Here is a 20127-nt window from a genome sequence, read left to right as displayed (position 1 = left end):
GAGTTCAAGGTTACAGTGAGCTATGATTGCACCACTGCACTCCAGCTTGGGTAACAGCAAGACCCTATCTCCAAACAAAAAAAAAAACAATAAAAGAAATAAACTTAGAACCTCAGCTGAGTATATTCTGTGTTATAGAGCAGGTGACCACTTGGCCACAGGCAACGTGTAATAACAGAAACAGCACTAGTGGTAGCCCATCTTGGTACTTTCCAGTGGTGCAATAATTTGCTTTCAGGTGGGTGGCTGATGTAGATGCTGCCAGATCTGTAATGGTATCTTGAGGGTCTCAGGTGTTTGGGCATTGATGCAATTTTGCACATTGTTCTCGCACAGTTCTTCTCTTGTGGCTCCAGCATTACTCCCTCGCTCTGTCACCCAGGTTGGAGCGCAGTGGTGTGATTTCACTGCAACCTTCGCACCCCACAGTCTCAACTGATCCTCCCACTTCAGCCTCCCAAGTAGCTGGGACCACAGGTGCCCACATCAGCTATCTTTTTGTATTTTTAGTAGAGATGGGGTCTCACCATGTTGCCTAGGCTGGTCTCGAACTCCTGAGCTCAAACAATCTGCCTGCCTCAGCCTCCCAAAATGCTGGGATTGCAGGCATGAGCCACTGTGCCCGGCCATGCTCTGGGCTTTTGAAGTGGCTGATGTCATCACTAGTTTGTTTACTCAGATAAATGCATGGGGGATTCAAGAAGAGAATCTCTGGGCTCCTAAGCTGACCTGATCTCCCCTCCCCTTTACAGACCTCAGATGTAGGTTGCCTCCACATGACAAAAGGAGATAAAAGTTTTTGTTTTTTTTTTTCTTACTTCCAGAAGCTCCTGATAATTAATGAGGATTTATTCCGAGGCAGATCTTTTCTTTTCACTGGACATCAGTTTTCCAGTTTTTGTTGCTTGAACACTGTAACTCTCCACAGTCATGGAGCTGAGTAGAATACACAGCCTCCAGTTTCTTAAGCTAGTGTCTTAACTGAAGTCCTAGTTTCTTTAGGTGTATGTGGCAGGTTCCAAGAGGTACACAAAGCTATGAGATGAATGTGATTTAGTATTCTAGAGCATTAATTTTACTTGCAATAATTTTTAAAATTCATCCTTTATGGAGTAGAATATAAAATTTGCACAAATAATTAAAACTAAACCTGAGGCTTCAAAGAAATTATAGCTGGCTTACAGCCATCTACCTATTATCTCCCCCTACCCCATCCTACCACACCCACTGTGTCCCTTGGTATATGCATTCATTATTTTCTGTTGCTTAAGGACTTTTTCCATGGGAGCTTTGAGAAATACTGGCTCAGATCAGATAAGCTGGCTGTCGGGTCAAAGGGAGCCAATAAAGAATTTTCTTTTTCCTCAGGGATAGAACCATTTCTCAGAGTGAAATGATAAGGACCCTAGTCATTGGAGCCACAGAGGTTATTCCTGGAACTGGAAGCTATATGCTAAGCTCTCACTTGAAAATAATGTTTCTCTTTCTTCTGGAATGGAGGTCTCAACTGGAAGCAAAGCTGGAAGCAAGAAAAACTTGGCTTGGAAAAGGGGTTTAGAGTTGCCTGATAAAATGGTTCATAGCACCCGCAGGGACCTTAGAGATTTCCTTGTAGCCTGGGGTCAGGAGTCATCCATTTTTGTTCTTTGTTCTTTTTCAGTTTCAATTCTGATTTCAGACCATATTTCCTTCCCGCCACGTCCTCAATTTCTCACTTTGGGACTTCAGTGCAGGCTGAGAGATATTACTCATCTCTTTAAGCCCTAGAGCCTAAGGAAGTGGAAAATTTGTGTTTCTGATTTCTTTATGTTCACAAAGGAAGAGGCAGTGCTCAGAGAGATCACTCCCCCTCCCCCCACCACTGAGCCTGAATTCTCTCTCTTTTTTTTTTTTAATAACGCTTTAGGTATTACTTTGTCCAACTTCTCCTCAGTTACTATGGATCTCAGAACTACTTTAGTCACCATGATCCTCCTTCTCTCTCTCTTTTTTTTTCTTTTTTTTTGAGACAGAGTTTCATTCTTGTTGCCCAGGCTGGAATGCAATGGCATGATCTCGGCTCACGGCAACCTCCACCTCCTGGGTTCAAGCGATTCTCCTATCTCAGCCTCCCAAGTACCTGGGATTACAGGCATGTGCCACCACACCCAGCTACTTTTCTATTTTTCAGTAGGGACAAGGTTTCTCCATGTTGGTCAGGCTGGTCTTGAACTCCTGACCTCAGGTGATCCACCTGTCTTGGCCTCCCAAAGTGCTGGGATTACAGACATAAGCCACCATGCCTGGCCAATCCACCTTCTCTTATCACACCCCTACTCCCACCCAATAGTGAAACAGACAATGTGGTGCAAAAAGAGGCTAAGGGGCTCACTCCTGGGATTTCTGGGACTGGCTGCATAGTCTGTGCCTACCTCACTTCCTTTCAGTCGTGGAGTCTCTGAGCCTGTACAATTAGTACAAAACTGTACTAACTACACGTTAGTACAGGCAAAGATCAGTTGCTGCTTGTCTGAGTCCATTTTATGTGTTGTTTTTTTTTTTTGATGGTATCTCATTCTGTCACCCACACTGGAGTGCAGTGGTGCAATCTCAGCTCACAGCAACCTCTACCTCCTGGGTTCAAGCGATTCTCCTGCTTCAACCTCCCAAGTAGCTGGTACTATAGGCACGCACCACCATGCCCGGCTAATTTTTTGTATTTTTAGTAGAGACCGGGTTTCACTGTGTTAGTCAGGATGGTCTCAATCTCCTGACCCTGTGATCCGCCCATCTTGGCCTCCCAAAGTGCTGATATTACAGGCATGAGCCAACACTCCTGGCCCATTTTATGTTCTTATAATAAAATACCTGGGGCTAGGTACTTTATAAAGAAAAGAGGTTTATTTGTCTTGTAATTGTAGTGGCTGGAAAGTCCAAGAGCATGGCACCAGCACCTGCTCAGCCTCTGGTGAGGGCCTTTGTGCTGCTTCATAATGTGACAAAAGGTCAAGTAATTCACAGGAACAGGGGTCCCCATGACTGAAACACCTCTCATTACATACTACCTCTTAATGATTCTACCTCCCAGCACTGCCACACTGGCAATGAAGCATCAACATGAGTTTTGGTGGGGACAAACCACATCCAAACCATGGCACTGCTCTACTACTTCTGTTCCAAGTCTGTTCTCTCCCCATGACCTAATATCCTGGCCCTCATGGTCCATCTTCTCTTCAGCATCTTTAGTGGGTCTTCTCTCTCTCTCTCTCCCTCTCTCTTTTTTTTTGTCTCTCTCTCAGCTGGATTGTTTCTTGGATCTTGCCTCTTCCCACCAACTGCATCTGGACACACTATTCTTCTGCAACCCTGTGGAAAATAATTAGAAATGTTCATTGGGCCTTGGGCCCTGTTTAGATCTAGGATGATATAAGAGGTGCTTTAAAAATTTCTTTTCTGTTCATGCCCACCCACTACCTTCATCCTCTGCAAAAAGCCAATATTACATTTCAACATAAGCATTCACATTTCTCCATCTGAAACTTTCTGGCAGTTCCAGCTGCCTATTGACTTAGAGTCGGGGACTCACCTGGCCATTGAATTCTGGAAGCCTTTTGAACTTTCCTCATTACCTCCCAACCCCATTGATCTTTTCTAAACATGTTTTTAATTATCCACATCAGCAAGAGGTAGTTGGGAAATGGGATTGTTTTTATTAACCATCTGCAAAATAACCTTGTAATGTAATTAGTACAATGATAGAACTTAAGAGAAGAAAGAGATCATTGAAGCCATACTCCCCAATTTGGATGGATAAGGAAGGTGAGGCCCAGAGAGGAAAGGTGCCATCTTAATATCATACAGCCAGTTGGAGACAGACATGAACATTTTGCTCAGGTTTCCTGATACTTGATCCAAGCTATGAAAGGGAAGGGTGACCTGGTAAGCAATGGAGGTTGATGACTAGGGGGACATAGCTTCTCCCCAAAGTGGTTGTTGCTTGGGTCTGTATGCTTGCCAGGAAGCATATCTCGATGCAGAAGTAATCAAAGTTTATTATCTGGATGGGATATTTAGGTTAAAAGAGAGACAAGACAATTACTTGAGAAGCTCAGGAGTCCTAAGCTCGTATGAGTACTTGGCATTAGGAGATAGCATGCTAGAGAAGAAAAGGTACAAGCTTTATTTAGTCAGACACATCATGGTTCTGTATGGCTCTGTAATTTTAGATGCATTACCTCTTTAAGCCTTAGTTCCTCATTATAATATGTTGCTATCTCACAGGGTTGTTTACTGTTCAGTGCCTGACACATGATTGGTGCTTAATATATATGAGCTACTTTTTTCCTTGGGGCCTCTGAAGCTCTAGATTGTAAACTCAGGGTGTGACCGTGGGGCCTGACTTTGGATCCATAAAAGAAACTTTGTGGATACAGTGTTGGTGTGTATATGTGTGTCTTTGTGAGTGTGTGTGTGTGTATTTTGAAGGGAGATACTAATTCGTTCATAAGGGAAGGACATCAGCAGCACTGGGTCCTTGTTCCCTGCTTCCATCTCTAGGTATATTTCTGTGATTCTTTCTCACCTTACCCTTACCCTCCACTTGCATCCTTCCCCCAAAAAAACAAAATAAAGAAGACTGCCTAAGGCCAGCCTGACCTCATTAGGATGTAGCTCAGCTTCACTGCTGCCATCGACAGGGACAGGGGTGGGTATGCTGGGGTTGAGCTGACAGCCAGACTATTAACATGCTAATGTCAGGGACTAGAGAACAGAGCTCATCTGTGTTCTCTTGGCAAGCCTCCCTTTCCTGCCCACTGTTCAGCCAGGAGGCTCAGGACAACAGGGAGTACCTCAGCTACTACACTGAGGTACTTACCCTATTTCTACCCTCAGGTCCACCCTAAACCTGTGTAAGAGGAATCATGACTGGGCTCTGATCAGGGTTGGAAAAAATCCTCTCAGAATCCAGGCACAGCATGGCTTCAGAGTCCTTCACAGTCCCTGTTTTATCTTCTCAAACATTCTTTATTTGGGGTATTGTAAATGGAACTCAGTCTTAAGGGTGTGGGTACTACCCTCAGTTGCTAAGGATAAAGGACGATATATGGGAGCAACCCAAGAGAACAAGATGCAGGAGTTAATCCAACAATCTCCACATTCAGTCTTTAATCCATCATGGAAGTGGAAAGTGGCATGACATTGTAGAGGGAGGGAGAAGGTGGCAGAAATCACTGGATATGCATGGATTTGGAGTCAAACAGACATGGTTTGAACCCTAATTTTGTCACTCATGACCTGAACCTTGGGCATTTCTTCGAACCTTGTTTTTGATATCTATAAAATGGGCCTAAATATAAGTGTAGCATAGGGATATTAGGAAAATTAAAGGAGTTGATGGATGTAAGGTTCTTGGTATGTGTCAGTGCTCATAAGTAATAGATCCCTTTCCTACCCCAGCAGTACTTTGTGCAGAGAGATGCCGACATCAGTTCTTGATTGCTGCCCAAGTGTATTTTCTTGCCAGACCCTGAGCACCTTAAAACCTTTAAGGGCAGATATCATATTGACTTCAAACTTTGTGTCAAACTTTGTGTCACATAGAGGAGGTATTCAATCAATGGTTTGTTGTTTTGGTTTTCTCTTCTAGGTGGTGAAAACTATTGGCTTGAGGGAAGTTTGGTTCTTTGGTCTGCAGTACCAGGACACTAAAGGTTTCTCCACCTGGCTGAAACTCAATAAGAAGGTAACTGCTTATTCCTCGGTTGGGTTTAGAATTCTTTTCTTTTCCAGAACATTCCTGGGAGGGTACCATGTGCTAATTGGCAAATCCTGGATACCTAGGGCTGTGTTTGTGACTGGGTGGTCTGTTGACCACCTGGATCAGAATAAGGACAGAGGACTCAGGCAAGTAAAAGCTCTTGCTCTGTCTCCACTTTGACTTCTAACAGCAACAATGGCCAGCTTTCAAAGAAGAGACTCTTTCTACTGGGAACACTAGCTTGAACTTTGACTTGTTTTGGATCAAATCCGTTAGTGGCTCTTCAAGAGAGGATTGGTATCCCCTTCATCTCTCCAAAGTCAATGGCTTTAGGGGATTTTTTTTTTTTTTTTTTTTTTTTTGAGAAGGAGTCTCGCACTCTCGCCCAGGCTGGAGTGCAGTGGTGCCATCTCAGCTCATTGCAAATTCTGCCTCCCAGGTTCACGCCATTCTCCTGCCTCAGCCTCCTGAGTAGCTGGGATTACGGGCACCTGCCACCACGCCCGACTAATTTTTTGTATTTTTAGTAGAGACAGGGTTTCACCATGTTAGCCAGGATGGTCTCGATCTCCTGACCTTGTGATCCGCCTGCCTCGGTCTCCCAAAGTACTGGGATTACAAGCGTGAGCCACTGTGCTCAGCCGGGGATTTGTCAAAAAGAGCCACAGATTCTTGAACTAGAAAAAAAAAAATCTGAAAGATCTCACAGTCTTATGCTGCACCTTCTCCAGCAGTCAACTGATATCTGAACCCCATATAGATGTTTCCCTCTTTCTTGACCTTTTACCTCAGTTGGACCCCAAATGGAATGGTTTGAATCCATGCAAGCTCTCCACCCCAAGCAGCATCTCCACGAGAACCTGGTAGCCTTCCATCTTCGTATCCTCAGACTGGCTGGTCTTGTCCTTAGAAGTCTCCATACTGTCCTGCAGTTTGCTTCTCTGATTGTGTCTAGGAGTAGGTACCCCACCTTCTGCTGGTAAAGTCTTGTTTTCCTAAAAAGTTGAATCTTTTGCTGGACAAGTGTGGAGCCACTAGTATTTCATTTCAGGCTTTAAAAAATGGTCTAATTTGTGCTCTTGTCTAGCCAATTCTCAATCCTTAGTCATATATCCTAGTCCTTACTTTGCTAATTTATGAAATTGGAGGAGACTTATAAGACAAGCTGAAAAGAAGAGCTTATGCCTACTCTCAGAATTTGGGGATAGTTGGATATAGTCAGACAAAAGTGGTTTGAAGACTTCTGATCATCAGTCGGTATTAAGGTAATTTCAGGAAGAAATTCCCAACAGAAAGTGATTACAGACATGGGATTCAGTCCCCAGTGAAAGTAATGTATTGTTTTTCTTAATTACCAGGGGGTTGCCACCCAGCTCTCTAAGATTATGCAAATTGATGATCTTTCAGTGTGTTTCCCCTACCCCACAGCCACTCTGTCACCCTTAAAACCTATTTTTTGAGAGTCCATAACCCTTACTGCTCCCAGGTGACTGCCCAGGACGTGCGGAAGGAAAGCCCCCTGCTCTTTAAGTTCCGTGCCAAGTTCTATCCTGAGGATGTGTCCGAGGAATTGATTCAGGACATCACTCAGCGCCTGTTCTTTCTGCAAGTGAAAGAGGGTATTCTCAATGATGATATTTACTGCCCGCCTGAGACTGCTGTGCTGCTGGCCTCGTATGCTGTCCAGTCTAAGTATGGCGACTTCAATAAGGAGGTGCATAAGTCTGGCTACCTGGCCGGAGACAAGTTGCTCCCACAGAGGTGAGGTGATTCCCTGCCCTCCTTTGCCTTGGCCATAAGGGGCTGCAGCCCACAGCTGACCAATCCCTGCCCCACAGGGGATGCCAGATCTGTTCCTCTCCATTGGGATCTGTCTGAAGACTGTGTTATGCTGCTCAAGAGACATTTGCATATAGTGTCATACTCTGTTGTTATTTTTCTGGCTTTCCAAATAAAAAGCCTTTTTTCCCCTCTGTCTGCCTGATTACAGAACTTTATTACCCGGGAGGCAGGTGCTTATGTAGAACCAGAGATTGAGTAATTTCTTTCACCCCTCCCTGGTTCCATTTTCTCAGTTCTTTTTACTGATTTAGATCTCTTATATCAGAAGTTCACAGGGGAGAGAGAGAAATAAGCAAACCAGGGACATGGAGAACTCAAATAGTCTTTTAATATTGACAGCTAGTGTACAGAGCTTTCTCCTTTTGTAAACTTCAAAGTCAAAAGCTCTAAAACCCTCATTATTTTTGTTTTTGCATCACAATAACACACAAAATGAACAAAGCAGGCATTATCCTTATTTCCTGGCCGAGGAAATAGAGGTGCAGGGGTACTCACACTGACTTTCCCCCTCTGCTGCAGCTCATCTGAGGCAGAGCCAGAGCCAGACCTGGAAGCTTAGCACCTTAATATTTTAACACTAAATTTTTTCCAACTATACACAATGGCCATTTCCATAGTCTTTTGGATTAGAAGGAAAAGCTTTGCTTCATTCTGGGAGCCTCAGTCCCACTGGAGTTATGGCATATATGTACAACACACTCATAAGATATTAGGGATAGTGCTTGTACCCTGGGGACTCTCCCTGAGTCATTGCCATGATATCTGAGATGGCATGTTTAAAGCTAACCTTGTTTATAATCTAGTAGGTCTTGGAGGTTGGGCCTGTTGGTTTTTCTCAAAGCCATTAGGACTCAGTTCATTGCTCTGTAGCCAAAGGCCATTCTTTCATTTCTGAGCAGTATTCTTATAAACATAGACTGTTGGTCCCAAGAGGATCTAGGAGAGAGTATACCTGGCTCTATGAGGTCCATCCCTACTTTTAGCCCCTCAAGTCAGCACAAACTCATGATGCTTTATTGCTATGCTTAGGGACCACAGCACATCATTTGATTTGTGGATAAAGGTACAAAGGAAGGTGTTCCCCTTGTTGTTTTTGATCATCCATTCTTGTAGCTCTCTTACCTTTCAGGCAATTCCTTGTGTCTAATTTAATACCTTTTTAGCTATAATTTCAGTCTGCTTCCAGTGTGACCTCAGTTGGCTGACTCTACATCCTCTTTGCATCAGCCCCTTAGAAAGCTAAATGGGCTTCCCTTCTCTCCTGCACAGGGACTTTTGCACTTTAAACTACTCATCACCCATTGTCTTTCCAGAGTCCTGGAACAGCACAAACTCAACAAGGACCAGTGGGAGGAGCGGATCCAGGTGTGGCATGAGGAACACCGTGGCATGCTCAGGTAAGCTTGCCCAAGCAGTGGTGGGCCCCACTTCCCTTATAGGGTGAATGAGAATGCGTTCTGGGGAGAAGAGACAGATGACAAGGGACATTGGTAGATGTTGGAGAAAGAGGGAACAGGGACGATAGAAGGCAAACTAGGACCATTATAAGGTTGTTTTTTGTTTGTTTGTTTTGCTGAATGGTGGTAACTGATAGCACAAACAGTTTTGACTATCAAGAAATGGAGGGGACCTCAGGATGTCCAGGGAGCTACTGGGCCACCAAGGACTCCCCGCCCCCTACCAGAAGGAAATAAGGAAGGAGCTCTTAAACATGGCAAAGCATTTTTGAGGGTTGTCTAGTTGAAGGACAAATATCATCATTTTGCCATAACCACATTCTGAGCCCTGCTAAGAATGTGTAAGAGGCTGTCACAATGAATGAGAGAAAGAAAATTGCTTCTGTGGCAGCCAACATGCCAGAGGCCAGCAAGGGTCAGCCCATCTTTATTCCCTTTGGGAGCATAGACCCTAGGTTTTTGTTAGGAGATTTTGCTTTGCAAAAGTCATGCTATGCTCTGTTCTCCATCATCTGGTTGCCTTTTGTCCCCTTTCCCACTCCTGATAGCAAGATACTTGTCAGAAGTACAGAGTAAGCAGGCTTTCTCTCTCCTTGGGTCTGACTCACAAGCCCCACTTTGTGACCCCCAACTGTGTCATTTAGGGAGGATGCTGTCCTGGAATATCTGAAGATTGCTCAAGATCTGGAGATGTATGGTGTGAACTACTTCAGCATCAAGAACAAGAAAGGCTCAGAGCTGTGGCTGGGGGTGGATGCACTGGGTCTCAACATCTATGAGCAGAATGATAGGTATATCTCAGATCTCTTTTAGTTTATTTAGGTTATGTTAACATCTAGGGCTCACTTTTCACCAAGGAGCAAGGCCATAGCTCTTGGGTCCCACCTCAGTTCTTTTTCTACCTAATTTAGTCCAGCCCAGATGATTTCACAACTTTCCTTAGGCCTCTAAATCCTGTATTGACTAGACTCACACTGTCAACTGTGGTAGCCACCAGCCACATGGGGCTATTGAACACTTGAAATGTGGCTACTTTGAATTGAGATGTGCTGTAAGTGTAAACTACACACTGGACTTTGAAGATTAGTGTGAAAAACAATGCAAAAATGTCTTAATATTTTTAAAAATATTTATTTACATGTTCAAATGATAATATTTTAGATATATTGGGCTAATTAAACTTATTAAAATTTTATTACATCCATTTCTTTTTACTTATTTTCATGTAGCTACTAGAAAACTTAAAATTATATATGTGACAGTCATTATGTTTTTATTGGTTTGTGCAGGCCTAGACTGTCTTATCGGGATATATTATGATTAGTCTCCTGTGATAATTAAATGGCTTTTGGCCTATAATCTTCTCACTGTAGCCTTATCTCACTTGCTTATATTTTTCACTTGGTGTGCTCTTGGTGAGAATGGAGATCAATAGATTATTGTTCCATATAACTGCTGAATCTTGGAGTTCATTATTTACTTTTTCTCTAACTTTTGTAAGCTTGGATAGAAGAAACTCAGTTAAATAGGGCTGGGGATTCCCTTGAGGAATTGTTACAAGTTCCATGCCTCAAACAAAAACATAACAAAACAAACTCGAGACAAGGAATCATATGTTAGTTGTAGTATCAGGAGATCCTTTAGTGAACTCAATGCTGGCAACTGACCTGGTGGCATGTGATGACACTGGCTGAGCTGGCACTGAGTCTACCTCCTCCAGAGAGAAGTGTTTGTTTGGCCAAGCTTGGTGGCTCATGCCTGTAATCCCAGCACTTTGGGAGGCTGAGGAGGGAGGATCGCTCGAGCCCAAGAGTTCAAGACCAGACTGGGTAACATAGTGAGACCTCGTCTCTATTTATTTAAAAAAAAAAAAAAAGAAAAGAGAGAGAGAGAGACATAGAAGCTTGGGGGTGATGTGAGGGCAAGCCACCAGTTCTCTATGCCCTTCTTGTCTTGCCCTTGTCCTGATATTATTGGTTTCCATTTCTACAGACTAACTCCCAAGATAGGCTTCCCCTGGAGTGAAATCAGGAACATCTCTTTCAATGATAAGAAATTTGTCATCAAGCCCATTGACAAAAAAGCCCCGGTGAGTGATTCCTCCCTCTGACCAAGACGGGTACTTGCCAAGGCCTTCTATAATGAGCAATCATGCTATTCTATTTTTCTCTTCCTTTGCTGGTTTGTGTGTGTGTGTATGTGTGCGTGTGTGTGTGCGCGTGCATGTGTGTGCACACATGCACGAACAGGAAGCACAGATAGAGATTGGGAATGGAGGGAGATGTTGATGCCAAAAATGGCCAGCAGACATCCTGTACCTGATTCTACTCTGCTACCTGTCTCCCTCACTGTGGATGAGGGAGAGCCACAGGCAGTGTTAAGTACTGCTTCTTAGCCGTTGTCTCTGCCGCCCTGAGATTCTGGGGTGGAAACCAAATGCATCTCGTATTTCCAAGCCCCTGGGGTCCCGAAAAGTGGACACTGTTCACATATTTGATTCCTTTCTTTTCTTTTCTTTTTTCTTTTCTCTTCTCTTCTCTTCTCTTCTCTTCTCTTCTTTTCTCTTCTCTTCTCTTCTCTTTTCTTTTCCCCTCCCCTCCCCTCCTCTCCCTCCCTTCCCCTTCCCTTCCCTTCCTTCCTTTTTTGACAGAGTCTCGCTCTGTCACCCAGGCTGGAGTGCAGTGGCACAATCTTGGCTTACTACAACCTCAGCCTCCCGAGTAGCTGGGATTACAGGTGCATGGCACCATGCCCGGCTAATTTTTGTAGTTTTAGTAGAGACAAGGCTTCGCCATGTTGGCCAGGCTGGTCTTGAACTCCTGACCTCAGGTGATTTGCCTGCCTTGGCCTCCCAAAGTGCTGGGATTACAGGTGTGAGTCACCATGCCCAGCCCTTGATTTCTTTTTTTTATTATGGAGAAATGGCTGTGACCAGAGAAGTACAAATCCCAAGATGATCCTACAAACTTCTTGGTAGAACTTGACTGCTGCCCTCTCAGACTTTTCTCCAGAGCATTCCAAGACCAAAAAAGTGCTTTAACTTCACTCATTTCTCTAACACACTCGCCACACTTCTTACCCACTCAGTAGCCTGCAGCTAACAAGACCAGATAGCTGGTGATTGTGGTAGGGTAGGAAACTGAGCTGAGTATCTCCTTTTCTGGGATACCTCATGTTCAACAAAGCCCAGTGACAATACTGCGCCTGACCCTTTTCATGAAGGCTCAACCATTCTTCTCCAGCCCTGAGGTGTCTGAACTTTTCCTGCTAGGGACTTTACACGTTGTCTCCTTAAACCCTCAGCAACATGGTCAGGTAGGTAGTAAGTAGCATACTAATTTTATGGTTGACAAAACTGAGGTTAGAGAGATGGAGTGATTTGTTCAAGATAACACAGCTAAAAATGGTAGAACTGGGATTTGTACCTAGGTGATTTGACTTTGAGAGCCTGTGCTCCCTCCACTGCACCCCAAGCTATATGAGACAGTAGCAGTGTGTGGTCAGTGGCAGAGGAGATGGCGGTTAGCCCGTCAGCTGGTGACTTTGGTCCAGTGGTATTTGTAGTAGCAAACTCAAACTCACTGGATTTTCTTGTGTGTTTTCTTTTATTGCTACTGTGCTCAACTTTTATCAGAAAAAGTTGAGTAACAAAGCCAGCTGAGATCAAGGGCTCATTTTAAAAACAACAACCAGGACAAGCAGTGATCAGGAGATTTATGTATTTATATATGTATTTACAGCCTGCCTTGTTCCAAAAAGGATTTAAGGGGCTGGCTCTAGGATTTGCTTTCAGGAGATTGTAGAAACAGTCCAGTCACCCATACTGCACCCACCAGCGTATTGTCAGGGGTCATTTGGCTTCCAAAAGAGGTCACCTGAGACCTAGCATGTTCCCTAATTAGCAGAGAAAGTTTGAATCCTTCAACTTGATTAAGAGTAATTTAGGATGCTTTCAGAAGCAAAGATTGAAAGAAATTGTGGGAAGAACACGGGTTTCAGAGTCAAGAAACCTGGGTTTCTAGTCTTTGGTCTGCCTGCTGTCTGACCCTGGGCAAGTCACTTTACCACTCTGATAATTAGTCTTCCCATCTGTAGTGCAGGAGGTTAGATTAAACATTCTTTTCAGTGCTTTTGGATTTAGCTTTTCAGAAGGCAGAAGATCACCTTCACCTGGCCCTCCGAATTCTTTCTGATTGCTGATTTCCCACCAGGACTTCGTCTTCTATGCTCCCCGGCTGCGGATTAACAAGCGTATCTTGGCCTTGTGCATGGGGAACCATGAACTATACATGCGCCGTCGCAAGCCTGACACCATTGAGGTGCAGCAGATGAAGGCACAGGCCCGGGAGGAGAAGCACCAGAAGCAGATGGAGCGGTAGGTGCTGTACACTGATGTGGGGGGCCAGGGCTGGGGCAAGGAAGCTTCTCAAAGGTACCCAGCCTGCTAAGTCAGGACATGAGGCCAACCTAGGACTTCATAGATAAGAGGTTAGACACCAATGTTCACATTTATTCAGAAAACATTTACCAAGTTTGAGGGGCAGTTTTTACAGAGCTGGATCTAGCAGGAACCTGCCCTGTAGGACAGTCTAGTAGCAGAGAGAGGGAAAACAATATATACATAACTCAAGGTACAAACGCCATGCCATTCATTCACTTAATAAATATTTATTGAGCAATGAATAAGAAAAGACCAAAAATCTCTGCTTTTGTGAAGCTGGCATTCTAGTGGGGAGGAGACAAACATAATAAATAAGCAAATTATGCGGTACATAAGATGGTTAAGAATTGCTATGGAGAAAAAAACATAGAAGAGGGGTGGGGAGAAGGGTAAGCCAAGTATTCTGAGGGCTCAGATGGAGAATACCTAGCCAAGGGAGATAAGAAGGTTCCTAGAAGAGGTGCTAGGGCAAGAAAAAGCAAATACCTATTCCAGATTTGTAACAAACTCTGGGAAAAAGAAGCCTAGAGCTGGGCTTTAGGGCAGACAGATTTGGACCTGAGGACTGATGCACTAGCCATAGAGATTACTGGACTTGAAGCACTTCATCCCAGCAGAGAGCCAAAACTTGTCTCCCTACAAGGTATATAGGGCAGGTCTTATTGGACCATTTTCAAGATAGGGGAACAAGAGCAAAGCAGTGACATAGCTAAGGTCACCCAGTGGGTTGGTGGGAGAGCTAGGATTCCTGACTCAGGGGCACATTGACAGGGCCCCGTGTACACTGGCCTATGTGGGGCTGTGATATGAGGACAAAGGTATAGAGGTAAGGGAGGGTGGCCCAAACTCACAATCCCTGAGTGTGTTGAGAAGGTTGGGTTGAGAGACCCAGAGGCAGCAAGCCTTGCAATTCCCCAGGCCTTTTTTTTTTTTTTTTTTTTTTTTTTGAAAATGGAGTCTTGTTCTGTTGTCCACGCTGGAGTGCAGTGGCGCAATCTCAGCTCACTGCAACCTCCGCCTCCCAGGTTCAAGCGATTCTCCTGCCTCAGCCTCCCGAATAGCTAGGGCTACAGGCGCATGCCACTACGCCCAGCTAATTTTTTGTATTTTTAGTAAAGACAGGGTTTCATCGTGTTTGCCAGGATGGTCTCAATTTCCTGACCTCATGATCTGCCCGCCTCGGCCTCCCAAAGTGCTGGGATTATAGGCGTGAGCCACCATGCCTGGCCTCCCCAGGCTTTTATGGAGCTTTACTATCCTGTTCTATCCATTTTATCTCCTTCCCTAGTGCTATGCTGGAAAATGAGAAGAAGAAGCGTGAAATGGCAGAAAAAGAGAAAGAGAAGATTGAACGGGAGAAGGAGGAGCTGATGGAGAGGCTGAAGCAGATTGAGGAACAGACTAAGAAGGCTCAGCAAGGTGAGGCTTGGAGTCACCTTGGAGATTGGGTTTTTCCAGACCTGACTCTGAGCTGGAGAACCTTCTTCCTGAGCTGTAGACACAGACAATATAGTTCAAGTGTGGCTACAGACTAGAAAAAGAATGGGCAAGAAGAGAACTCAGAACTTTCTGCCAGCTTTGTCCTGGGGTGGATCATTTCCAGGAAGGAAGCTAGTGTGTCATCTTTATCTCTGTGCTCTTCACTGCCTTCTCCCCTCCTTTTCTGCCCAGAACTGGAAGAACAGACCCGTAGGGCTCTGGAACTTGAGCAGGAACGGAAGCGTGCCCAGAGCGAGGCTGAAAAGCTTGCCAAGGAGCGTCAAGAAGCTGAAGAGGCCAAGGAGGCCTTGCTGCAGGCCTCCCGAGACCAGAAAAAGACTCAGGAACAGCTGGTAAAGCTGTAGGATGGACTGGGGTTTTGGGAACTGAGCTTTCTTCCTTGTCTGCCTACTTACTTATAGATACTTTTGCTTACATGCTGGCTGTTTAGAGCAGGCTACCACTCCATGGGCCTCCAGCAAATAACTAGTTCAGAAGCAAGCTGAGAAGTCACTAGTGTGGCCCAGGAATTTTTGCAATCTTCCCTAACCCTTAGTTTCTGTTCACTTTCTTTACCCTTGGGTATCTGAGCTGATTGGCCTGGCAAAGAAAAGGGAAGGAGAAAGGAACAAAAGGAACTCATACTTGAGTTCCTGCTGTATGTTGCTGTGTTGGAAATATTTCCCTTTTCCTTACTTATTTCTTCTTCCCAGTAACCCTATGGGATTAACCTCATATGAGATAATATGCCCAGATAAGGAAATTAGAGCTCAGAGAAGAGATTCACCAAAGGTCACACAGTTGTGGCTAAATAAGGATTAGAACCCATTTCTGCCTCTGTTTGAAAGCTTTGCTCCCTGAAATCACATGCAACTGTGTCTATGCATTTTGGGGGCATTTGGCATCAATACTTTCATCACAGTTTCCAAGGGTTCTGTGACACAGAAGTGAAGAACCTGTGGTCCAAACTCCTTGACATATACTCTTCCCCTCTACTGTTGGAGGTGGGAATATAGGGAACCAAGACCTGTCTCTCATGAGGAAGCTGTCATGGGAGATTTATCCAAGGTGTGCATAAGCTTTTTTCCTTGTTCAGATCACCTTGTGACACTTGAGTGTCTTTCCTGTACTTGTCCTGGGAAGAGTCTTAGTGGAATCCTGAGCATTCTAGGATATCAGGAAAGGATCTGCCACTTCAGGAAGTGACCCAGTGATGGCCAAAGCTTTACTGAGGCCCCAGCTGCATACTTGCCAAGAGGGGCATGGGGAGAGATAATGAGGAAGGGACAGAGGTGGCATATTGTTTGTCTTCAGGAGGCCTACAGTCTAGGTGGGGGAACTCTGACTTGAAGTGGTGGTCAGGAAAGATGGGACTGGAATGAAGTGGTGTGGTAAAAGAGTCTCTGAGGCAGCAAGCAAGTGGAGCAGTAGGTCCCTTACTAGTCCCCCAGGGGAACTTGGGTTGAAGACACCTGGGTCCTGAGGACCAGAAGGCCCAGCTCTTACAGGCTTCCAATTTTTTCGTAGGCCTTGGAAATGGCAGAGCTGACAGCTCGAATCTCCCAGCTGGAGATGGCCCGACAGAAGAAGGAGAGTGAGGCTGTGGAGTGGCAGCAGAAGGTAAGACACAGGGCGTAAAACAAAGCATTGAGGGAATGGGTACCATATGCATAGGTTACAGCTCCTTAGATTCCTTATGTTTTGGCTCCCTCCCTCTTTCATACTTCCTACAGCAGGCATCATGGGAGAAGGTACTCATGGTTTCCTCAAATACTTACTGGAGTTCTTCAATACCTTTAGGAAGTTGGTACAATTGCTCTTGTTTTATGGCTGAAGAAACTAAGGATCAGGCAGATGAAGTGTCTTGTCCTACCTGGTGCCTGCCTCTTGCCAGACCATTCTAGGCATATACAGGATGCCACAGTTTAACTGGTCTCACTGAAAGTCTTTCTCTCCTTCTGTCGCTGGACAGGCCCAGATGGTACAGGAAGACTTGGAGAAGACCCGTGCTGAGCTGAAGACTGCCATGAGTACACCTCATGTGGCTGAGCCTGCTGAGAATGAGCAGGATGAGCAGGATGAGAATGGGGCAGAAGCTAGTGCTGACCTACGGGCTGATGCTATGGCCAAGGACCGCAGTGAGGAGGAACGTACCACTGAGGCGGAGAAGAATGAGCGTGTGCAGAAGCACCTGAAGGTATCCGAGTAGGGCCAAGGGTCAAGGAGACTATATGCATTGATTTAGTAGCCCATGGTATTCTCTAACCATCATGGGAGATAGGTATAAGATCCTGTCCCAGTGCTGTGTGGGAGCCCAAGCCTTTCTTAAGTGACAGCTTTAAGGATAGGTACCTCTCCCTTATTAATCAGGCCTTGGGCTATCTCTTCCCTTTTTGAGATTTTCTCTCTGCCCCACCTCCCACTCACTACATTCACCTCTTACATTAAGAAAATATCTAGCTGACAAAATTCCCACCTGAATCTTTGGTATGTTGTTCTACTCTCAGAGAATACCCATTATCAGCTGGTCCCCTAAGTCTGTTTTATTTTATTTTTTAAAAATATTCTTGCCCCACTGCAGTTCTAACAGAGTTGGAAATGACTCAATATTTATATATAGAGAGAAAGGGTGGGGAAGAAAGAAGGAAACAGAAGAGAAGAGAAGTCTGGTCAAATAACAGGAGGTAAAATGAGAGAAAGCCATTGACCTCTGTGTTCCTGTGCACCCTCACAGGCCCTCACTTCGGAGCTGGCCAATGCGCGAGATGAGTCCAAGAAGACTGCCAATGACATGATCCATGCTGAGAACATGCGACTGGGCCGAGACAAATACAAGACCCTGCGCCAGATCCGGCAGGGCAACACCAAGCAGCGCATTGACGAATTTGAGTCCATGTAATGGGCACCCAGCCTCTAGGGACCCCTCCTCCCTTTTTCCTTGTCCCCACACTCCTACACCTAACTCACCTAACTCATACTGTGCTGGAGCCACTAACTAGAGCAGCCCTGGAGTCATGCCAAGCATTTAGTGTAGCCATGGGACCAAACCTAGCCCCTTAGCCCCCACCCACTTCCCTGGGCAAATGAATGGCTCATTATGGTGCCAATGGAACCTCCTTTCTCTTCTCTGTTCCATTTAATCTGTATTGCTAGAATATCCTACTTGCCCAGCCCAGAGGTACTTTCCACTTGATTTTGCAAATACCCTTACACTTACTGTTGTCCTATGGGAGTCAAGTGTGGAGTAGGTTGGAAGCTAGCTCCCCTCCCCTCCCCTACCACTGCCTTCTTCTTCAGGGTCCTGAGATTTACAGGGTTAGAGTATTACGCGGTTTAGGGAATGAGACAGGACCTTGGATATCTGCTCCAGGATGTCAACTGACCTAAAATTTGTCCTCCCAGTGCCCATCCCGTTTAGAGTTATTTAGGCTTTGTAATGACTGAGGGATAAAAAGATGTTCAGCCATTTTTGTTTCTACCTCCCAGATTGGACCTGTTATAAACTCAGCCTCAATAAGCCTTGTCATTGACTTTAGGGACTCAATTTCTCCCCAGGGTGGATGGGGGAAACAGTGCCTTCAAGAGGCTTCACCAAACGTACTAGAAGGCCATTCTGTTCTGGCAAGGCTGAGTAGAAGATCCTACCCCAATTCCTTATAGGAGTATAGGCCTGTCTAAAGTGAGCTCTGTGGGCAGAGCTACCCCTTACTTATTATTCCAGATCTGCGGTCACTTCGTGGGATCTGCCCCTTCCTTCTTCAATCCCCAAATCCTCTCCAGCTATAACAGTAGGGATGAGTACCCAAAAGCTCAGTCAGCCCCATCAGGACTCTTGTGAAAAGAGAGGATATGTTCACACCTAGCTTCAGTATTTTCCCTGCCAGGGGTTTTAGGTCTCTTCCCCTCTCAGAGCTACTTGGGCCACAGCTCCTGCTCCACAGCCATCCTGGGCTTGGCATCTAGAGCTTGATGCCAGTAGGCTCAACTAGGGAGTGAGTGCAAGAAGCTGAATATGGTGAGAGAAGTCTGTGCCCTGATCCCAGTTTACTCAACCCTCTCACGTGACCAAAATCCCCTTCTCGTCACTCCCCTCCAAAGTGGTGACTGGGCCCTGCCTCTCTTTGACAAACCTCTAACCCAGGTCTTGACACCAGCTGTTCTGTCCCTTGGAGCTGTAAACCAGAGAGCTGCTGGGTATTCTGGCCTAGTTCCTTCCACACCCTCACCCATTGCTCTCAACCCAGGAGCATCCACCTCCTTCTCTGTCTCATGTGTGCTCTTCTTCTTTCTATAGTATTATGTATTTTACTGATATCTAAATACTGATTTCTGCCTTCCTTGCTAATGCACCATTAGAAGATATTAGTCTTGGGGCAGGATCATTTTGGCCTCATTCCTTTACCACCCCCACACTTGGAAAGCATATACTATATTACAAAATGACATTTTGCCAAAAATATTAATATAAGAAGCTTTCAGTATTAGTGATGTCATCTGTCACTATAGGTCATACAATTCATTCTTAAAGTACTTGTTATTTGTTTTTATTATTCCTGTTTGTCTTCTCCCCAGGGTTCAGTCCTCAAGGGGCCATCCTGTCCCACCATGCAATGCCCCTAGCTTAGAGCCTCCTTCAATTCCCCTGTCCACCACCCCCGACTCTGTGCCTGACCTTGAGGAGTCTTGTGTGCATTGCTGTGAATTATTGACACTCACTTGGTGATATGTCCTATATTGGCTAAATTCAAACCTGGAATTGTAGGGCAATCTATTAATAGCTGCCTTAGAGTCAGTAACTTACCCTTAGGGAGGCTGGGGAGAAAGGTTAGATTTTGTATTCAGGGGTTTTTTGTGTACTTTTTGGGTTTTTTAAAAATTGTTTTTGGAGGGGTTTATGCTCAATCCATGTTCTATTTCAGTGCCAATAAAATTTAGGAAGACTTCACAGTGACTCAGTCTTTCTTTGTAGTATGAGTGGGTAGCTCTAAGATATTTCACTGCAATTTCTATTTACTCTATATATTACTGTCTTATCTTTGGTCTCATTTCATCTATACCTTAGTTCTATGGAGAGGAGTGATATGACTATCCCCATTTTATACAGGAGAGAATGGACTCAAAGAAGTATAATAACTTCCCAAGGTCACAGGACTGTCTAACTTAATAGTTTG

General features: G+C 44.9%; 1 protein-coding gene across 3 annotated transcripts in view; it reads left to right on the top strand.

Moving 5' to 3' along the window:
• MSN (moesin) overlaps positions 1-19907 on the top strand; it is a 74581-nt gene extending 54674 nt beyond the window's left edge. For 2 of the 3 annotated variants that reach the window (XM_031660721.1, XM_009197730.4), the window contains exons 4-14: positions 5627-5722; positions 7224-7498; positions 8893-8976; positions 9681-9827; positions 11029-11125; positions 13248-13411; positions 14766-14896; positions 15149-15309; positions 16484-16576; positions 16929-17153; positions 17691-19907. In XM_031660721.1, coding sequence (XP_031516581.1) covers positions 5627-5722; positions 7224-7498; positions 8893-8976; positions 9681-9827; positions 11029-11125; positions 13248-13411; positions 14766-14896; positions 15149-15309; positions 16484-16576; positions 16929-17153; positions 17691-17855 — 1638 coding nt within the window. In that variant the 3' untranslated portion in view covers positions 17856-19907. The remainder of the gene's footprint in view (positions 1-5626; positions 5723-7223; positions 7499-8892; positions 8977-9680; positions 9828-11028; positions 11126-13247; positions 13412-14765; positions 14897-15148; positions 15310-16483; positions 16577-16928; positions 17154-17690) is intronic. The other variant, XM_003917810.3, reaches the window with a different exon arrangement.
• The last annotated feature ends 220 nt before the right edge of the window (positions 19908-20127 follow it).

Source organism: Papio anubis, chromosome X (genome assembly GCF_008728515.1).
Source record: "Papio anubis isolate 15944 chromosome X, Panubis1.0, whole genome shotgun sequence".
NCBI classification, from domain to species: Eukaryota; Metazoa; Chordata; class Mammalia; order Primates; family Cercopithecidae; genus Papio; species Papio anubis.
Note: the sequence above shows the minus strand (reverse complement) of the source record. Positions and strands in the feature narration are given on the sequence as shown.